Genomic DNA, 18,630 nt, shown 5'->3' with positions numbered 1-18,630 from the left:
GTGTAGGTGCAAAAACTATAAAGAAAAAACCAGAAATAAAAAATTTAGGCTTTTGCATTCAAATTTCTTTGCCATTTGCTCTGCTTTAAAGAAATCAAAACTGGAAATCATGTAGCTGTGTGTTAGGGGTGTGGTCCAAAAAAGAAGTAGATCTGGGGTCAGACGCTCATCCTCAAAGGGCTTTGGTCCTACCTCAGTGAGTTGAGGTAGACACGTTTAAAGTTAAAAATAAAAATGTTTATTTTTAAATGAATTCCCACTTGCACTGACTTCCCCCCCCAACAAAATAACCAACAAACAACAAACACCAAACGGGTCAGCGCTTCTGCGGTCTTATTGTTCCAAAATACAGCCTTCTGGGTTAAAGGATATGCCGAAGAAAGTGAGGAGAGAAACATACAAGTGGACAGTTTAGACCAAGAGGCATAGAATTGACCTTGTACAGAAGAGTCCTCATGAAACTGAGGCTACCCCTTGTGTGAAGCAGTGGCTCAAGTCCAGAGGGAGAGAACGAAAAGAAAAAAAAATAGAGGTAAGAACCCTGTACAGGGTTCAAGTTCAGACACAACAACCAACATATTGTGTGACCCGGGACGAATTTCTTCCTCTCTGGGGATGTGGTCACCTGAGCTACAAAATGCACTGAATTAGGTGATGTCTCCTGTCCTTCTGGCAATCCCATTCTATGCCATAGATCTTGCATATAAAGATGTCAAAACACCACAGTTTCCCATCAGACCCTCTGTGTGGTATCGAGGGGCAGCTGTGTGGTGCTCCCACACAGACTCGAGGTGGCCCTTCTGGTGTGGAATCCAGCCCCCGTCAACACTATCAGTTCACAGGCAGCCTCAAAAACCACTCAGCTGCCCCGTGAAGAAGGAGGATGCAGATCTATATGTTCTGACATTAAAAAAAAAAAAAATCCCCAAATTATATTGCCAAGGGGAAAAAAAAAAGCAACGTTGCAGAATAGAACATTTGGCATGTTTCCATTTTTGTCTGTACTTGCACAGAAAAAGGCACTCCCAAACTGTGAATGGGGATTCCCCCCCACTGACCCCCGAAGGATGGATTCACAGAGAACTCCAATTTCCTTGTGGTGCGTTTCTGTACTGGTGACTTTTTAAACCGCTTTTGTAATAAGAAAAACACAAAACAAAAATATCTTTTTTTTTTTTTTTTTTTTGCGGTATGTGGGCCTCTCACTGTTGTGGCCTCTCCCGTTGCGGAGCACAGGCTCCGGACACGCAGGCTCAATGGCCATGGCTCATGGGCCAAGCCGCTCCGCGGCATGTGGGATCCTCCCAGACCGGGGCACGAACCCGTGTCCCCTGCATCGGCAGGCGGACTCTCAACCACTGCGCCACCAGGGAAGCCCCCCAAAAATATCTTTTTTAAATAGTCTAAACCATAAACTGAGCTGGGCCTGCCCTGTCCATTCTATGCCCCCCACCTTTCTTCCTCCTCCAGCCCATCAGCTTCCCTCCCATCTTGCTGACCATACCAGTGACAGCTCAGGCCAAAATGCCAATTTTTATTTTTCAATAAACAGAGGAAAAAAACGAGGCTTAAGGCGAGTGTTCTGAAGTCACACAGCAAGTGAGCAGCAAAGCTTGGATGTGGACCCAGGTCCCTGACATCCAAGTAACGACCACCCGTTAAAGGGGAAAGAGCTCTCTGGCCGTGTTCCTGGCTGTCTTTGGGGTGGGGGCTTCCTTTGCTATTCCTTGCACTGTCGTCTCTAAACTATTCATTGCAATGACCTTGGACGGTTGTTTAAATACAAATCTCAGGATCCTCAGATCCCCCAAACCAAAGTCTCTGAGGTGGGCCCCAGGAATGTGAATTTCAACACACTCCAGGGTGATTCTTCAGCACCACGAAGTTTAAGAATTACTTTGTGACCGCCTGGAGGGGTGGGATGGTCGGGGGTGGGGGGTGGGAGGGAGAAAGATGCAAGAGGGAAGAGATATGGGAACATATGTATACGTATAACTGATTCACTTTGTTATAAAGCAGAAACTAACACACCATTGTAAAGCAATTATACTCCAATAAAAATGTAAAAAAAAAAAAAAAAAAGAATTACTGCCGTAGAAATAGCTAGGATTGCCTCCTAATTTTGGCCTCACTTGGCTTTAGATGGGTTAGATTTGCCTATGGATGTGCAAAGGCATTCAAGCTGGAAAAATGATCACTTGCAATGGGTGCCGGCCACAGGCCAGTGCAATCCAGGAGCGCCCCAGATCACACCCCTAAACACGCCCCGCATCCCAGAGATCAGCACTGATCCCAAACACAACTGTGTTCCCTCTGCCTTAGCCAATTAGTATGAAATTTAATTTGTGCTAATGGGCCTGAGCAAAGGGAGCACAAAATTAATTTAATGCATTAATTCTGAGTTCCACAGACCCAAGTCTGGAGACAAAAGGACAATTAGTCCTTTCAACCTGGGGAAACGACAGCCGCTTTTAATAGAGACAGTAGCCCCTGACCTCCCCCTGTCCCCACAAAGCCCTCTCCCTTCACACATTTTGGGGTCTGGGGGCTTTGTCCGTGAGGTGAGGGGTAGGCACCACGCCCAGAGCTATTAGGTGAGTGCAAAATGAAGGCCAAGTTAATGAGGGGAGAGCCTGGTCTGCAAAGCCAGAAGGGTCCTCTGCAGATTGCTCCAGGGCCAGTTAACCAGCAATTATTCTGGAAGCCTCCCTGGGTCCATCACTTGGCCAAGTCATCAGAAGCCCTCTTTCTACTTAGGGACAATGACTCCAAGGGCCTGCCAGAGAGGAGGGGACAGAAATGAATTAATCTGCTGTACATTTTGCACAAACAGAAATAATATATCCTGCACGCTGACACCATGCGCAGTTTGGGGCAACAGTGGGTAACAGGGATTTGAAGGACGTTAAGTGCCGAGCACATGTGGGGTCCTGTGGGCTGTCACTGTCACCTGCCCTTCATGATACAAGCACCCCTGCCCTCAAAGACTCCACTGTCGAGTTGGGGAGAGAAGAAAACCACATGTGAGGCGCCCATGTGTCTTGCCTCCACCCTGCCCTGGGCTCTTATACTCAAGGACCCTCTGACCCCAAGTCACCTTTCCCGTCGAGAGCAAACAGCACCCTTTCCCTCTCCTCCTGCACTTTTCAGTTTAACCAAAAGGATTTATTCATAATAAGCCCTTGAATGAGAAACAGCTCACTCATCCACTGCTGAGGACAGACGTGAGCTTACTGAGCACTGGGCACAGACGCCTTATGAGGAGGGTCTTTGCACAGGACAAGAAACAGGCACTGAGAGGTGAAACGATGTGCTCAAATCAGAGGTGATGAGTCTCGGAGGGAGTCCGTCGGGGCGGCCTCACCCCCGGGTCCTGGCTGGACGTCCGTCCAGACAGTCCTCTGTCCCGCATCCACTGTCCAACTCAATCCCCTGCCCCTGGGCCCCTGGGGGCAGCAGAGCAGGAATCGTCATCCTCCTGGAGCAGACATGGAATAGCCAGCGGGTGCAGGTCAACAGCCTGCTAAGACCTGGACCCCAACCACTCCGCGGCGCCACAGCCAAAGGGAGCCTTGTGGACCCCCCGTGGAAGGGAAGCCCCCATTCCCATCAACCTGAGTGGCTAAAACAGAAAATGGAAAAAAAAATCAGAAGAGAGAAAAGAGAGAGAGGCGAGAAAATGAATCGACAGGTGAAGGGTGGCCTGACGGCAAGGCCAGCGGCGGGGGGCGGGGGGAGCGGGGGGGCCGTTGTCCGCTGGTCAAGGAGATTAAGCAGGTCTCACAGCACCTGCCCCTAAAGCTGCCCCAGGCATCAGGGACGACTCAGGACAAATCTCCGGGGGCCCCCAGAGACGCAGGTGAACACCAGTGCAGGCACCACTGTATTCTCTTCCCAGCTGGGGACACCACCTGCTCGTAAGTAACAGTGACAGTAACGGTAATACCTTAGTCACAATCACCACCACAGACAGTGCTGACGGCGTGCCCAGCACAGGCTAACCCACAGAACCCTCACAGCAACACAGACAGGCGGGTACTGACGGCTCCAGACTGCAGATGAGGCATCAGGGTGCAGGCGGCCAAGAATACCCAGCCAGCCAGGGGCAGAGCTGGGCTATGAATTACGGCAGCCTGGCTCCTGAGCCTTCACTTCTAACCACACCATCAAACTACCTCTTGGGGGCTCAAAGAACACGTGCTGAGTGAACGAATAAATGTGCGTGAACCAAGGAGCAAATGTCGGTGGAGATGGGCCGCTGCTTTAAGAATGCCGAGAGAAGGGGCATCTCCTGAGCGGGACACGTGGGGATGGACACGCCACCAACTGGCCTTGCGGGGGAGAAGGGACAGTTATGGGCTTTCACGAGCTTTAGAAAGGGTCTTCAAGGAACCCTAGCACCCCCCCAAAAGGATAATAACCTCTCAGATGCTGTCACTCACACATCCCATCCTGAGAAGGTTCTTTGGTCCGGCCCCGACCTTCAGGAGGGAGTTCAACCCTCTAACATGCCTCTCACGGCGCCTGTGACCCAGCCCAGCTTCATGGCCTGACCCCCACCCTGTAATCACCCTCGCTCCATGAGACACTGCAACCGCCAGGCCTGCGGGTGCCAGATCAGGTCCCCGCTGTCTCTGCCCTTGCCCTGCCCTCCACCTGGATTGCCTCCCCACCCCACGGCCTGGCTGGGCCTGCTCATCCTTCAAGACCCCTCCTCTGAGAAGCCCTCCCTGAGCCTATTCCCAGCCTGGGTAGATACTCCTCCTCGATCCCAGACAGACCTGGGTTCCAATCCCAGCTCTGCTACTCACGGGCTGTGTGATGTCAGACAAATCACTTCCCCTCTATGACCTTCACTTACCTCATCTAGAACGTGGGGTACTAACACCTCCCTCACAGTGTGATTTGAAGGTAAAATGAGATGATGCAGGTAAAGTATTTATCACAGCACCTGGCACAGACACACTGCTCATTAAATGTTACTTTAATGATTAAATTCGGCACTATTCCATTCATTCATTCAATGCCCACTGAATGCTTGGAGGGGTGCAGAAGTAGCTAAGATGTATCATTATCTTTGAGGAACTCAGTTTGCTGGCGGGGGGGAGGTAAAAAATATCAACTGTGTATTAGTCACAGTGGTGATGCATCAGAGGTAGTGTGATGTCTGCTTTACAGGCACCTCCGCACACAGCCCTACACAGAGGAATGCGTAATACTACTGTCACCGTCTTACTCACGGTGACACAAGGGCTCAGAGTCTTGAAGAATTTGCCTATAATCCCACAGCAATAAGGGCACAAGGTCAGCCGTCCTGATGGACCCTCCGTTCCTGTCCCAGAGCACCAGGGCAGGTCACTGTCCTCGTCCCCAACTCGTACAGCCCCCGCTTCTGCATTTGTGTTGCAAGGCAGGTAGAGACGAGATGATGGGCCCCATTTTCACCTGGGGAAGCAGAGGCACACAGAATGGACTTACCAGCCGAGCCCTCCTCTGTGGGGCTTTGGCTCACCCCACCGTGGCCATCGTTAAACATGCTCACCCGGCAGAGCCTCTGTAGCTGGCTGTCCGCTGGGAGGATGCCCTCCCCGGCATATGCCCTCAGTGAAGGCCCGAGAGACCCTAACATCTTGAGTCAGGTAGGAAACCAGGCTGTTTTATTCTCCTGGGGACTAGGGGCCACCACATCCCGACCTCACTGAGGCAGAGCGCTGTGCCAGAGCACGGAACCAGGCGTCAGGAGAGCCGGGACGAGGTCAAGGCCCGTGACCCCCAGCAAGTCATTTCCCGTCCCCTCCTAGAGGTCAGCTGCTGCTGGACACCGTCACGGCCATCACAGCCACCTCCCTCAGGGCTATGCTAACGCACTTCTGCCCTAAGTCTCCAGTCCCCACTGCATCCTGGTGATTCTGCATCCTGGTGATTCTCTCGGCAATTCCTTACCCAGAAGTGAAACTTCCTGGGCTAATGAGGCCAGACATCGGAGCGCATGGGCCTCCGTCTCCTGCCGTAAATAAGGTTCTGGATATATTCCAGAGAGAGAAGAGACCGCCCCTCTCTCACGCACCGCCACGTGCTCCCGCAGCCTGCCAGGGGCTCCCTACCAGACTGGCTGCTTCCTTGTGAAAATAAAAAACCCCACTTGGCATCCAGGCCGATTTTGCACGCTTGAAGATTTACAGCCAGCGACTCAAGAGGTTCCTCGTCTCCTCTTCCGCTCCTTCGCAAATGAAGCACTCAAATCATTCTGCCATAACGTTGTCTTTTGACTAAGCCCCGTCAAATGGAGTTCCCACTGATGAGGCAACACCATGTTTCAGCCATGGTCCTGCGGCTGTTTCCCCCCTGCTGAGATGAGGGTGGGGTGCAGGGGGTGAAGGGGTGCTGGGGTCTTCAGGAGGCACAGCCCTGAAGGAGTGTCTGCTCCCCAACTGTCAACAGGAACTTGCTTCCAAGAAAGGAGAACCGTATGGAAGGAGATGTGGCAAGAGACACTTCGTATTAATGTTTCTCAAAGTGTGATCCCTGGACCAGCAGGTTCAGCATCACCTGAGAACTTATTAGAAACACAGAAGCTCCAGGGCCACCCCAAGCCACCGACTCAGAACCTCGAAGGCCGGGATCCAGTGATCTACATCCTGACACGTCCTCTCAGGGATTCTGACACACATTCACCACTGCTCTAACACAGCACAACCCTCCCACATCAGAGTCACCTCAAGGCTTGGTGAAGAAGCACTGAAGGACCCCCACCTCCAAGATTCCCTCCTGGGTCAAAGCCTTGAGAGATGGGACCAGGGAAGCTACAGGGTTAACAGCTCCTCTGGATGATTCCAATGCTCTTTAAAGTGCAAAAGCAACCAATATAAATCAACAGTAGCTTTACCCAGGTTGTGGGTGGGAGGTGGTGGGGAGGGAAGGGAATTAGAGCCCTTTCTTCAAATAGAATCTTACTTGGGCCCCAACATGCTACATTTCACCAAATCTGAGCTGCCATTGATTGTAAGATGCACCGTTACAGAATGTAAAAAATGAACATGTGGCCAATTTTTAGTGTAAGCTGCCACTGATTGTTAAGATGCATCCTGAGTCCAGAGATGTACAAAGGGAGAAAATAATGTGCATCTGAGAATCGATAAAAACGTAGAATGAAACCAAAAAAGTGCATATACTGAAATGGATGCAGGTATGGGAGTCCTGGAGCCCTCTGGTGGGTCTGAAGAGACGCAGGACTTCAGAAAACACTTCAAATTACTGCATCAGAGAAGGCAAGCCACAGAGTGGAAGGCATGTGTACTACTTACATTGAGCAACTGACCTTATATCCACGGCATATAAAGAACTGCTACAAATCAACAAGAAAAGCAATAGAAAAGACATGAAAGACCATTTTGCCAAAGAGGATAACCAAATAGCCAAAAACATGTGAAAAGGTGCAAATTAAAATCACAATGTTGTACAAGTGCACACCCACCACAATCGCTAAATCAAGAAGGCAGATAATGCCCAGTGCAGGTAAGGATGTGGAGCAGGCAGAATGCTCACCTGTGGCCACGTGCAAGTGCAAACTGACACAAACACTGTAGCAAGCTGTTTGGCAGCATCTACGAAAACTGAACACAGAAACAACTTAAAACCCAGCCATTCCATCCCTAGGTGTATTCCTAACAGAAATGTATGACTTGTGCACCAAAAGACACGTGTGAGGATGTTCACAGCAGGCTTGTTCTTTATAGTTGAAAAACAGAAACCACTGAATGTTCCTTTAGAGTAGAAGGGGTAAAGAGTGGTCTCTGTGTGTAATGGACGGCTCTATAGCAAAGGGAGGGAGTGATCCACCATCACCCACAACAAGGTGGATGAATGTCACAAATGATGTCAAATGAAAGAAACCAGACACAAATGAGTACACATCTTTGATGAATTTAGATAAAGTACAAAAACAGGGAGAAAACTAACCTATAGTGTCAGAAATCAGTTTGGTGGTTACAGGTGGAGGGTAGTGGCTGAAAGGGGGCACCAGCGGGGAATCTGAGGGAAGCTGGGAGTGACCTGTGTCACACTCTGGGTGCTGGTTGCATTGGTGCGTCCACTTTGTGAAAACTCATTAAGCTGTACACTTTAGATGTGGGCACTTTTTTATATGTTGGACCTTAACATAAAGTCTAAAAGGCAGGAGGAAAGGAGAAACAGGAGGAAGAAGAAGAGGTGGCAGAAAGGGGGGTTTGAGGAGGAAGAGGAAGAAATCCCGACGCTCAGTCATCTAAATGTGCTTCCTGGATAAAGCGCTGCTTTGACTCCTGGATGAATTCTCTTTATGGCACTGGCATCACACCCTTGGCTTGCATTTCAAGGAGATACTACCAAAAGCATTCCTACAGACCCCTCTTGTATTTACTGTTTGAATAGTGCCCTTGATGCCCTTTTAATGAGGATTCATGGGAGAAACTTCTCTAATATCTAGATTATCTCAATACCCTGAAAAGTTACTTTTTTCTCAAGCAACAGGTATCTGTGTGTGTGTGTGTGTGTGTGTGTGTGTTTAACCTAGGCACAACATGTCTATGGAATATCCTGTTTTCCTCTTTGCTTTGGTTGCTAGGAAGCTCAGTGTCAAAATTTCGGCCCACTTTTAATGGTTCCACTCACCCATTCTGTGTCTATTCTGTACCTGGGGCCGGGCTGACGTGATGAGCAAGACACATCCCTGCCCTTGGGTTCTCCCAGTCTAGCTGGGACACAGGAGGTGATTAGGTTGCACCGATCAATGCTGTGAGGGGAAGGAAGCACGGGGCCAGTGGCAGAATATAGTGGGGGCCTAACCCACCCTTAGAGGGTCAAGGAAGTCTTCTTGGAGGAAGCACCACCTGAACTAAGTGAGAAGGGATAACCAGACATTTACCAGGTGAAGAGGGTGCAGAGGAATGTTCCAGGCAGAGGGAACAGCACAGGCAAAGGCTGTGAAGTCACAGTGAATCTGAGGCCAATGGTCAATGTCTATATTCTAACTCTTTCCCTGGTTTTGTATATTCCTCAACTCTTAGTTCCCTTTGCTCTGATTTTCTTAGCTTTAAATTTTTATCTTATTTTTTCAAGGCCCCATGCATTCAACCATGTGTGATACAAAGACAAAAAGACCCTGGACAGAATATTCCATAGGTGCTGACATGTCTATGCTTGGTTCAGGTCTCAGAAGCCTGGCTCCCTCTCTCTCTCCTCCCAGGGTCCCATAAGCTGGAACTCTAGATGCTAAAGATGCTCACCGCATCCCTCTCTCCAAGTCTCCCCCACAGCAGCTGACACGTCGCAAACCCCCAAGTCCAACCTGACAGCTCGAGATGAATTACTGCATCAAGTGTCAGCTTGGCGGGAAGGAATTTCTACCGGGAAGTCACCGATATTCCCCACCAACCCACAGAGCTCTGATTTTTTGCTTCTGCTGCTCTACTCATGGCTACTTCCGGCAAGAGAGGTCAGGCCACTGGCCCCCTGGAGCCTCGATGGAGAACGTAAGGCACTCTCAGTTGTCATTTCGTCTCCACCTCACAGTCTCGTCCACGACAGGAGCACCAGCTCACAGCGCAGCAGCCCCGCCCGCCCAGCTTCTCCTAACTGTGTGTGCAGACGTGACTCTCCCTTCCAGGGGCCCCTGCCTCTTGCCTGACCATGGGAGTGGGTGTGGATTAAGCAGACAGAGGACCCTTGGTGGGGAGAGTGGACACAATCATGGGGAGGATGAGAAGGGTGGAAAAGAGGCAGCCCCCCACCCCAACTTCACTCCGTGCCCCACGCGAGCCAGCAAGGCTCAACTCAGGCTGTGAACATAGAGGGAAGGATGAGTTATGTTGGCTTGATGGTGAATCTAATTACAGTCCCCATTAGCCATCAACCAAACCAAGCAATATTACCAGTAACGATAACATCACAGCCTCGCCGGTAGAGAAAGCTCTAGTTTTGCTCTGGACTGAGCTTTACCTCATGTTGCTTCAGGACCTTTGCACTTGCTGTTTCTACCCTTCCTCCAGATCTGCACAGAAACGGGTACAGCAAATCGTTCGGATCTAGATTCAAATACCTCCGTCCACAGAAGTCTTCCCTGACCACTCAGGAAATACTGGCCCCCCCTCGACCTCCCTCCACTGTCACCTTGCTCTGCTTAATACCTGCAGCACTCCACGATCTGAAACTAGTTTGCGTGTTGATTTACTTGTGATCTGTCTCCCTCTATTGGCCTGGAGACTTTGTGAGGACAGGGACTTTGCTTTGTCCCTGGCTGTATCCAAGGGGCCCGGTTGACTGTCTGCCACACGGGAGGTGCTCAGACACAGTATGTGATGAACAAGGGAATAAATAAGCTTCACCTGAACTCCACCAGAAGCCTGTGAGGTACCCAGGGCTTCCTGAAGAAAGGCAGCGAAGCATTCAACTAGGGTGCAAAATTGAAGGGAGCACCGAAAACCTCAGAAATCAAGATAAATTAAAAATGTTAACGCAATCTTTAAGAAAATCAAAATTAATGCCAAAAATCTGTGATGACTAAAATATCAAACTTTTAAATAAAGAATCAAGACAGGATCCCACTGTGCAGAGTTCCGTCACTTGCCTCACCCTAATCTTGGCCCGCAAAACCCTGCATTTATTTACAATTCTGATATTCTGCTCATCCTGGATTTTTTGCATTCAATTTACCTCTTAAAAGATACTGCATTAAATATTACTCATCTCGCTGAGTTTTCTGGTGCCCCTTTCAATTCTGTGCCCCAGACACGTGCCTTCCTCTCCTCACCCTCAACCGGGCCCCGCGAGCTGAATGGGATGGCAAGTTTTCCTTGGAGAGCTCTTTCGTGGTCTCCCCACAGCTCACTGACTGCACCCCACATTATACGGAATGAAGACGTGTAGGGGTCTGTAATCTGAGATCGTCTCCTTGGGGGCAGGGCCATCCGGTTCACGTCTTCATCCCCAGCCCACAAACTCAATCCCCAGCCAAAGAGAGAAAACCCCGGCCTGCAGTCACACACACCCCAGCCCAACCTTCCTCAGTCACGCGTCCCTTCCATCCCCCAGAGTCGGCCACTATGCAGAATCTGGATTATTCCCATGAATATCTTTACACCATAACTACTTAGGTATATTCCCCAATCAATGTATAGTATTGTTGTGCACATTTTAAAAATTGATATGTACTGTAACATATTTTAGGCATTCTTTTGTAAATTAATCCTTTTCCTTCAGCATTTTGTTTTTGAAGGCAATCCATGTTGGTTCATGTATCTCTGGTTGAAGGGTCAGGAAACGTCTTCTATAAAGAGCCAGATAGTAAATATTTTTAATCTCTGCAGGTCATACAGTCTGTCACAACTATTCAACTCTGCCTTTGTAGCACGAAAGTAGCCAGAGACTATATGCACAAATGAATGGGCGTGGCTGTGTGCCCATAAAACTACGAAGAACAGGTGGTGAAATGGATTTGCCCTATGGGCCACAGTTTGCCTGCCTCTTTATCCATTTTCACTTTGGTAACTCAGTTTTTAGTATAACAAAATGTGTTCATCCATTCATCCATTCTGTCAACAGACTCCCTTTTGGGTGTTTACATTTCTTCAACATGACAAATGTTGCTGCTATAAGCTTCTTGCCTCTTCATTTAGGTGAGAGAGTTTCTCCTGCATGTGTATCTAGAAGTGGAATTGCTGGGCCACAGGGTACAGGCAGCTTCATCTTTCAGAAATAATGCTAGATTGTTCAAGAGCCATGAGATCCATTTACACTCCCACCAGCAGCATGAGTTCCTGCTGCTACGCACCCCTGCCAGCACCTGGATACATCAGACTTCTGGATTTTGCCCATCTGAAGCGTGAAATGACACCTACTGTCGTGTTAATTTACATTTCCTGATTGCTAGTTAGTTGCTCATCTTTTCATGAGTTTATTGGCCATTTGAATTCCTGATCATCAGAACTCTTGTTCCTGGGAACTGCCAATTCCTAATTTTTGCCCATTTTTTTTTTAACTGGAGTGTTTGCCTTTTTTCCAGTTGATTTGAGGAAATTCTTTACATATTCTGGTTACTCTTTGTCAGTTATATGTGTTGCAAATTTCATCTCCAAGTATGTGGTGTGTCTCCATTTTATGCTCTGACAATCAGAAGTTGATTACTTTACTGGGGTCACAGTGATCATTTTCCCCCTGTGATTTGTGCTTTTGTGACTTATTTAAGAAATTCTTCCCTTTGGAGCCAAATGACATGGGTTTGAATCTCAGCTCTATACTTGCTGGCCGTGTGGCCTGGGGAAGGTACCTAATACCCCAGAGCCTCAGTTTCCTCCTCTGTAAAACGAGGACAGTAACAGCATGCACTTCACTGGGTTATTTTGAGGAGGCTTGAAGGCACTTAGCACAACGCCAGGCTCCTCCTCATCATCTTCTCCATCAGCATACCTCCCCCCGCACAGGGACCCCACATAGGAGGGATGGGGCTACCTTGCTCTCCAGAAGGTCTGTGTTCTGCTGGAGATCATTCCGACACCTCTCTGACTTTTCTAGCTTCTGTCTCAGCACTGTAAGCTCCGCCTACAAAAGCAAACACCTTAACAGAAGCCATTCTGGACTGGAGATATAGGTTCCATGTATATAAAGAGTGGCCAGGGAATGAAGTAGGCAATTCAGCAGCCTATCTGTGATGACACCCAGATGCTAAGTTCCTACGAGGGATGTTTTCTTTGACCATTTCTGAATATCAATGTCTCTGCTCACTCAAGTCTGGTCTACACCAGCCCAGTCTAGGGGCTGAATGCAAATACTCAGAACAGGACCGCTGCTTAGGATTCCTGAGACTGGGCACGCCCGAGTGAGACAGGTGCTCAGCTCTTCATCTTCCCTAATTATCACTTTTTGGCCAGTGGGTCAGCACGAGGTTTACAATACCACCATTAGGAGCAGCTGAAATGCCCACCCACTGAAGACTGGTGGAGCGAACCATGAAACACACACACCAAGGAGGACTATGTGGCCATGAAAAGAGAACAAGGAAGACTTCTTTAAAAATGGGAATCATGTGACAATATATAAATGTATCACATTAACATGTTGCACACCTTAAATTCACCATGTTGCAGGTCAAATATACTTCAGTTAAAACATTTTTTTAAAGAAAATCCAAAAAGATAGACTTGCCGTGATTCTTAAAATATATTTTGAAGTGAAAAATGCAAGTTGCAGAAGAAAACATAGTATGCTACCTTTTGTGTAAAAAAGAAAGGAACCATTAGTTCAGCGTGTATGTGTGTCTGTGTGTGTGTGTGTGTGTGTGTGTGTGTGTTCTACAGGCATACTTTGTTTCATTGAGCTGGGCTTTACTGCACTTTGCAGACATTGCATTTATTTACAAATTGAAGGTTGGTGGCAACCCTGTGTTGAGCAAGTCTATTGGTGCATTTTTTCCAACACCATTATTTTTTAATTAAGGTACGTACGTTGTTTTTTTAGACAGAATGCTATTGTACACTTAATAGACTAAAGTACAGTGTCAACTTTTATAGGCTCTGGGAAGCCACCAAATTTACGTGACTCACTTTATTGTGATATCCACTTTATCTCAGTGGTCTGGAACTGAAGCTGCACTATCTCCGAGAAATGCCTGTATTTGCTAATTTTTGCAAAAAGGAACAACAGGCAGGATAAACCAGAAACCAATCAGAGCAGTTATCTATACCAGGTGGGTGCTAATAGGGTAGAAGGGAGAGTAAGGGGAGTGCCCCCTGAGAGGTAAGAAGATAAAGGACTCAAAAACTCTCCCCTTGAGTCTCGCGGATGAACAGTAAGCGAGCGTTTGCACGCCCCCAGGGTGGTGATGGCGCCTCTGACCAGCACCCACTAGCCCACGGAGGAGCTGGCCATGTGGTGGAGGGCGGTCTGTGTCGAAGGGAGCAGAGGGATATCTGCAAGGGGGCAGCGAGGGCTGTTGGTGGAGCATTCCCAGATGAAGAATTTCAAGGGGTGGGGCACTGGGTCTGGATGCAAACACTAAGGGGCGGGGGGTGGGAGGGGGCGGAGGGAGGCGCCCTGCCTGCCCCGTGGACCCACCTCCTTGGCGCAGAGCTGCTCCTCCCCGATGGTGGCACTCAGCAGGGGTCGAAGGGAACCCAGGAGCTGCCACCACGGCCAGTCCTTGACCGCCAGGAACACAGCCACATTCTTCCGGATGCACTGGGCAGCCAGCCGGTGAATCTGCAGGGGAGGGAGAGTAGAAACCGAAGGGCCTTTCCCAGCCAGGTTGAAGGAAGCAGAGGGTGGCAAAGGGGGTAGAGGAAATGGGTTTGCCCTAGTGGAAGGGATTGGGTAAACTTAAAAAAAAAAAAAAAGTTCCTTTCATGGAGTCAGGCTCCTGGCATCAATATTAGGCCACAGTTTAATCTTGCATCACCTAATAATAATAATAGGACAAGGAGTAGAAAATATTATATAACACAACAGGGTCACCTCTTACATGGGGATCAGGCTCAAAAGTCACTGTGCAAGGCAAAAACTATCCTCAAAAATCCCTGACACTGCCCGCGAGAAACAGCGGCCACGATTATGTCGCTAGTTGATATTTAAGGAAGGGATATTATTTTAAGCACATTTAAACACAAGTTCCATGCTTCCCACTCTTCAGTGTGCATCGGAATCTCCTGGAATGCTTGTTAAAACACAGACGGCTGGGCTCTACCCCAGAGGGTCGGATTCAGTGAGTCTGGGGTGGGGCCCGAGAACCTGCATTACTCACAGTGCAGGTCCGGGCACCACACTTTGAGAACCGCTGACCTAGTGCATTCTTACCATAGGTGGGAATCAAGCTGACTAAGAAGCCAGAGGTCCTTTCCCTTTGCCACCATCACAACAGCCAAGGCTCGTACAGCTGGCACAGCGCCTCCTACGGGCCACACACTGCCCAGAGCATCTTACACACACCAGCTTAGTCCTCACTACAGCCCTGTGAAGGTAGGTGTTGTTATTATCTCCATTTTAGATGGGAAAACTGAGGCACAGAGAGGTACAGTCACGTGCCCAGCACCACACAGCCTCTCAGTGGCAGAGTTAGGATCTGAACCCCTGCAGTCTGGCTGCAGGCACAGCCCAGGCGCTTAATTAACCTCTATTTCAAATCATCCCAAGGCATAAACTACCTGAGTGCAGTGCGCTGGTAAAATTGCCTACAATATTTTCACTATTTATGTTCTTGCCTTTTTCTGTTCTTACCAAGTACATACAAGGGAATTCACCAATTCACATAAGCTGGAGGCACGTGCGCTGAGACTCATTCTGGTGGCAGTAATTAGCAACGACAACACTAAGGCAACGGCAGCTGGTATTTACCAAGCAGTAACGATGAGCCATGTACTGTACTACATGCATGTTATCTCATGTCACCTCCACTCAGGTCCTATGTGGTACAGATGGGATTCGAACATGGTTCCTCCTTGTCTCCAGAGCCGTGCTGCCTTTCTCCATCATGCAGGCTACAGATAGGAGACTCAGTCTCCAGGTATGTATGAGGATGGTGGCCCAGGGTGGTTCAGGACTGAGGACTCTGACCTTGCCCTTTGGTCCCAAAGGCCTCTGTGGCCAGGTCCTGCCCATGTGCTCTCTGCTGACCCATGAAAGCCAAGTTCTCCAGAGATGGGACAGGTTGAAACCATTTCCAACCCAGGAGGGCTTGGACAACCTCGTGGATATCCTGACCAAGGCTAACATCGGTGGTGATTTGATGTCAGTGTCCTAGAACAGTCACATCATCTTACAAAGTGTCTATTAAAGTCTGACCACTTGGGGTGGGTCTGTGGACCAGCAGCACTGGCACCATCATGGGAGACGGGCAGACCCCCGTGCTCACCCCAGACCCACTGGACCAGAATCCACATGTTAACATCCCACTGGAGATTCATGCACAAGAGGAAGTGTGAGAAGCAGGGATTACAGCCCCCAGACCAGCACAGATGGTGCTTTTCCAGGATCCCGCACCCCTGCCAGGTTCACAAGGCACTTGGGCTCCCGCACCTTCAGCTTCTTGAATTCCTGGCGGGACAGAAAGCCCTTGCAAGCCGCCTGGAACGAGATGATGCCGTGAGACACCAGCTTCTCCCGCTGCTTCTCCAGCCTGGAGACCACGCCCGCCTTGAGGAAGACCTGGAAGGAGAGAAGGTTGCAGGTGATTTCGCTGCCACCGAATCAGACTGCCTCAAGTGGGAGGGGCTGCCGCTCAGACCCCAGTTCTCCTAGATCTACCCGAAGTATCTGTCAGTAGCTGCCCTTGACTGGGGGGTCTAAATGGTCAAAGCATCTTGTCTCCTGATGCCTCCTCTTTCCCTTCTTCTGGCCCCTGGACGCTCAGAGTGTGGTCCATGCACCTGGGTGTGGTCATCGTCACCTCCTGGGAGTTTGTTAGAAACGCAGCATCTCAGGCCCCACCCCAGAGCTGCTGAATCAGAACTGGCATTTTCATTTAATCCCCAGGGGACTCATGCACACACTCAATTGAGAACCACTGGTAGGACAGACCTGCCTAAGCGTCTCTGTGCACCGGAATCACCCAGGGAAGGTGGTCAATGCGCATTCCCAGGCCCCACCCCAGGATATGCAGAATCATGGGCTTGGCGTCAATCCTGGGTGTGCATTCTTTTTTGATAAGTGCTGTTGGCCATGAGACAAGTGCCACCCCAGAAATACTTGGTCCTGCCTTGTAAGGAGGGGCAGAGAATGTGGGGGAAGTGACGACAGCCCTCCTTGGTCAGGAGGGGATGGGGCCTGGCGGGTGTCACCGGCAGGAGGTGTAGGCATTGAGCAGAACACAGCGGAAAACAGAGTTTCCAGGCCTTGGTGCATCAATAATGGATGAGGGCCCCTGCAGCAAAGTGATCACAGCCCCCCCGGCACCCTCGCGGCTGCCCCCAAGAGACTGCAGGGAACACGGGAGGGTTTTCAGAGAGAACCGGAAGCTCTGGGGCCAGGCCTGCTCCAGCCAACGCGGTGGGGTCATAAAGCTGGTGTCGCCTCCCCAGAGGCAAAGGAAAGACACTCTGCTGCTGGGATATGTGTGAGTCGGTGACACGGGAGGGTTACGTTTCAGATGCCTTGGTGCCGCTTATTTCTAAGCACAGTCCTGTGCGTTTCTTTGCCAGATGTGGCTTGTAGCCCCAAAGGTGTTCAGTTTCTCTGGAGCCACTGGTGAGCTCCACCTTGATCAATGACACTGTCAAGTAATCCATGACATTATCAATCAATGGCTAACATTGATGGAGCCCTCCTGTGTTCTGGATCTGAAATAACCATTTGGTATGCAGGCAAAGCACTTTACATGCAGAATCTTACATGGTAGTTACAACAATCCCTCCATTTCATGGAGAGAGAAACTAAGGCTAAAAAAGGCATGTGCCAACAACCCTCCACGAGCAGGTGGTAACACCGGGATTTATTTCCCTCCCCCTGACTCCAGACAAGACTACAATTGTCACTGAATGTAATTAACATTTGCATGGCATCTAAATTTTTCAAAGTTCTTTCTCCTATGTCCCATTTTAATACGCAGAACAGTCCCACGAGGAATCTGTCAGCTCAAGGAAGCTGTGTCACTGACTCAAGTTCACATAGCTGGTGGTCAGCAAAGCTGAGACTTGAACCCAGAACCTCAAGTCCACGCCCTGTACCCGTTCTCAACATTGGCAAGAAGCTTCATTTCCTCGCTCACATGATCCAAACACCAGGAGTTTGAGGCTGAAATGCAATTTGATTCCAGGTGGAACAAAGGGTTTCAATCGATTCTCCATTCCCTTAAACCTATTTTCTGTAATGAAGACCACTCTGCTAATCCCACAGTAAATTTTTTCTCAGAGGGAAAGTGGAAACTAGCGCAGCCAATCGGTGCTAACTCTGTTTTGCAACCCTCCATCGCTTTACAGAACACCATCAGCCAGGACCACCAGGACAATTAGCCTCATTGAAATAAAGACACGATTGACTCATTACCTATCAGATTGCTTCAATAATGACTGTATTAATTTCACAAGCTAGTGAGTCCCAAAAGCTGCTATAAAAAAAAATCAATGATCAAAGTGATGACAGCGCTAGTCCATATATTACAAAAGGCAGCGAGTGCTGCCAAAACCGTTATTGATTAAGTATGAGGCTTTCATTAAAAAGATAATTGGAAACGACCATACGCAGAGTGGGAATAAGTCATCGCTGCTGCAGAATCTTAGCTTGATTTTTTTTCTTTTCCTTTCAAGAGTGTACTCCGACCAGAAGGCCGATGGCATGTGGAATCCCACTTTTTCATAAATGTCATGGCCCTCAGCACAGGCTTTGATAAGGTACCGGGGGCTGAGAATCACAAAGAAAAATCTAAATTATTCCCTTTTCAGGGGTCCAGCTGCTTATCGGGCCCACGCAGAGTGTAACATCCCAACATCCCTATCTTTAAGGGATCTCTGGAAGCCAGTTAGGCAAGCCAAGGTTTAAAAATCTAATATGGCAACCGCTTTCCTTTCTGGTATTGTTGAGGAATTAGCTACCCGCCTCTTAGTACTTTTCCAGATTAGAGGAGTTTAATTCTTTAAACATTAAAACGCTATCCTGTTTGACAAGCATCCTGAC

The 18,630-nt window shown here is 49.0% G+C and overlaps 1 protein-coding gene across 2 annotated transcripts in view; it reads right to left on the bottom strand.

Moving 5' to 3' along the window:
- The window catches only part of MYO18B (myosin XVIIIB), a gene marked incomplete at both ends in the record, with an annotated part of 226,000 nt that overhangs the window by 114,692 nt on the left and 92,678 nt on the right, over nt 1-18,630 (bottom strand). For both annotated transcript variants that reach the window (XM_079717540.1, XM_079717539.1), the window contains 3 exons: nt 12,484-12,573; nt 14,086-14,229; nt 16,039-16,167. In XM_079717540.1, the coding sequence (XP_079573666.1) occupies nt 12,484-12,573; nt 14,086-14,229; nt 16,039-16,167 (363 nt within the window). The remainder of the gene's footprint in view (nt 1-12,483; nt 12,574-14,085; nt 14,230-16,038; nt 16,168-18,630) is intronic.

The sequence above is a fragment of the Hyperoodon ampullatus genome (assembly GCF_949752795.1).
Source record: "Hyperoodon ampullatus genome assembly, chromosome: 13".
Lineage (NCBI taxonomy): Eukaryota > Metazoa > Chordata > Mammalia > Artiodactyla > Ziphiidae > Hyperoodon > Hyperoodon ampullatus.
This window is presented reverse-complemented; position numbering and strand designations above follow the sequence as displayed.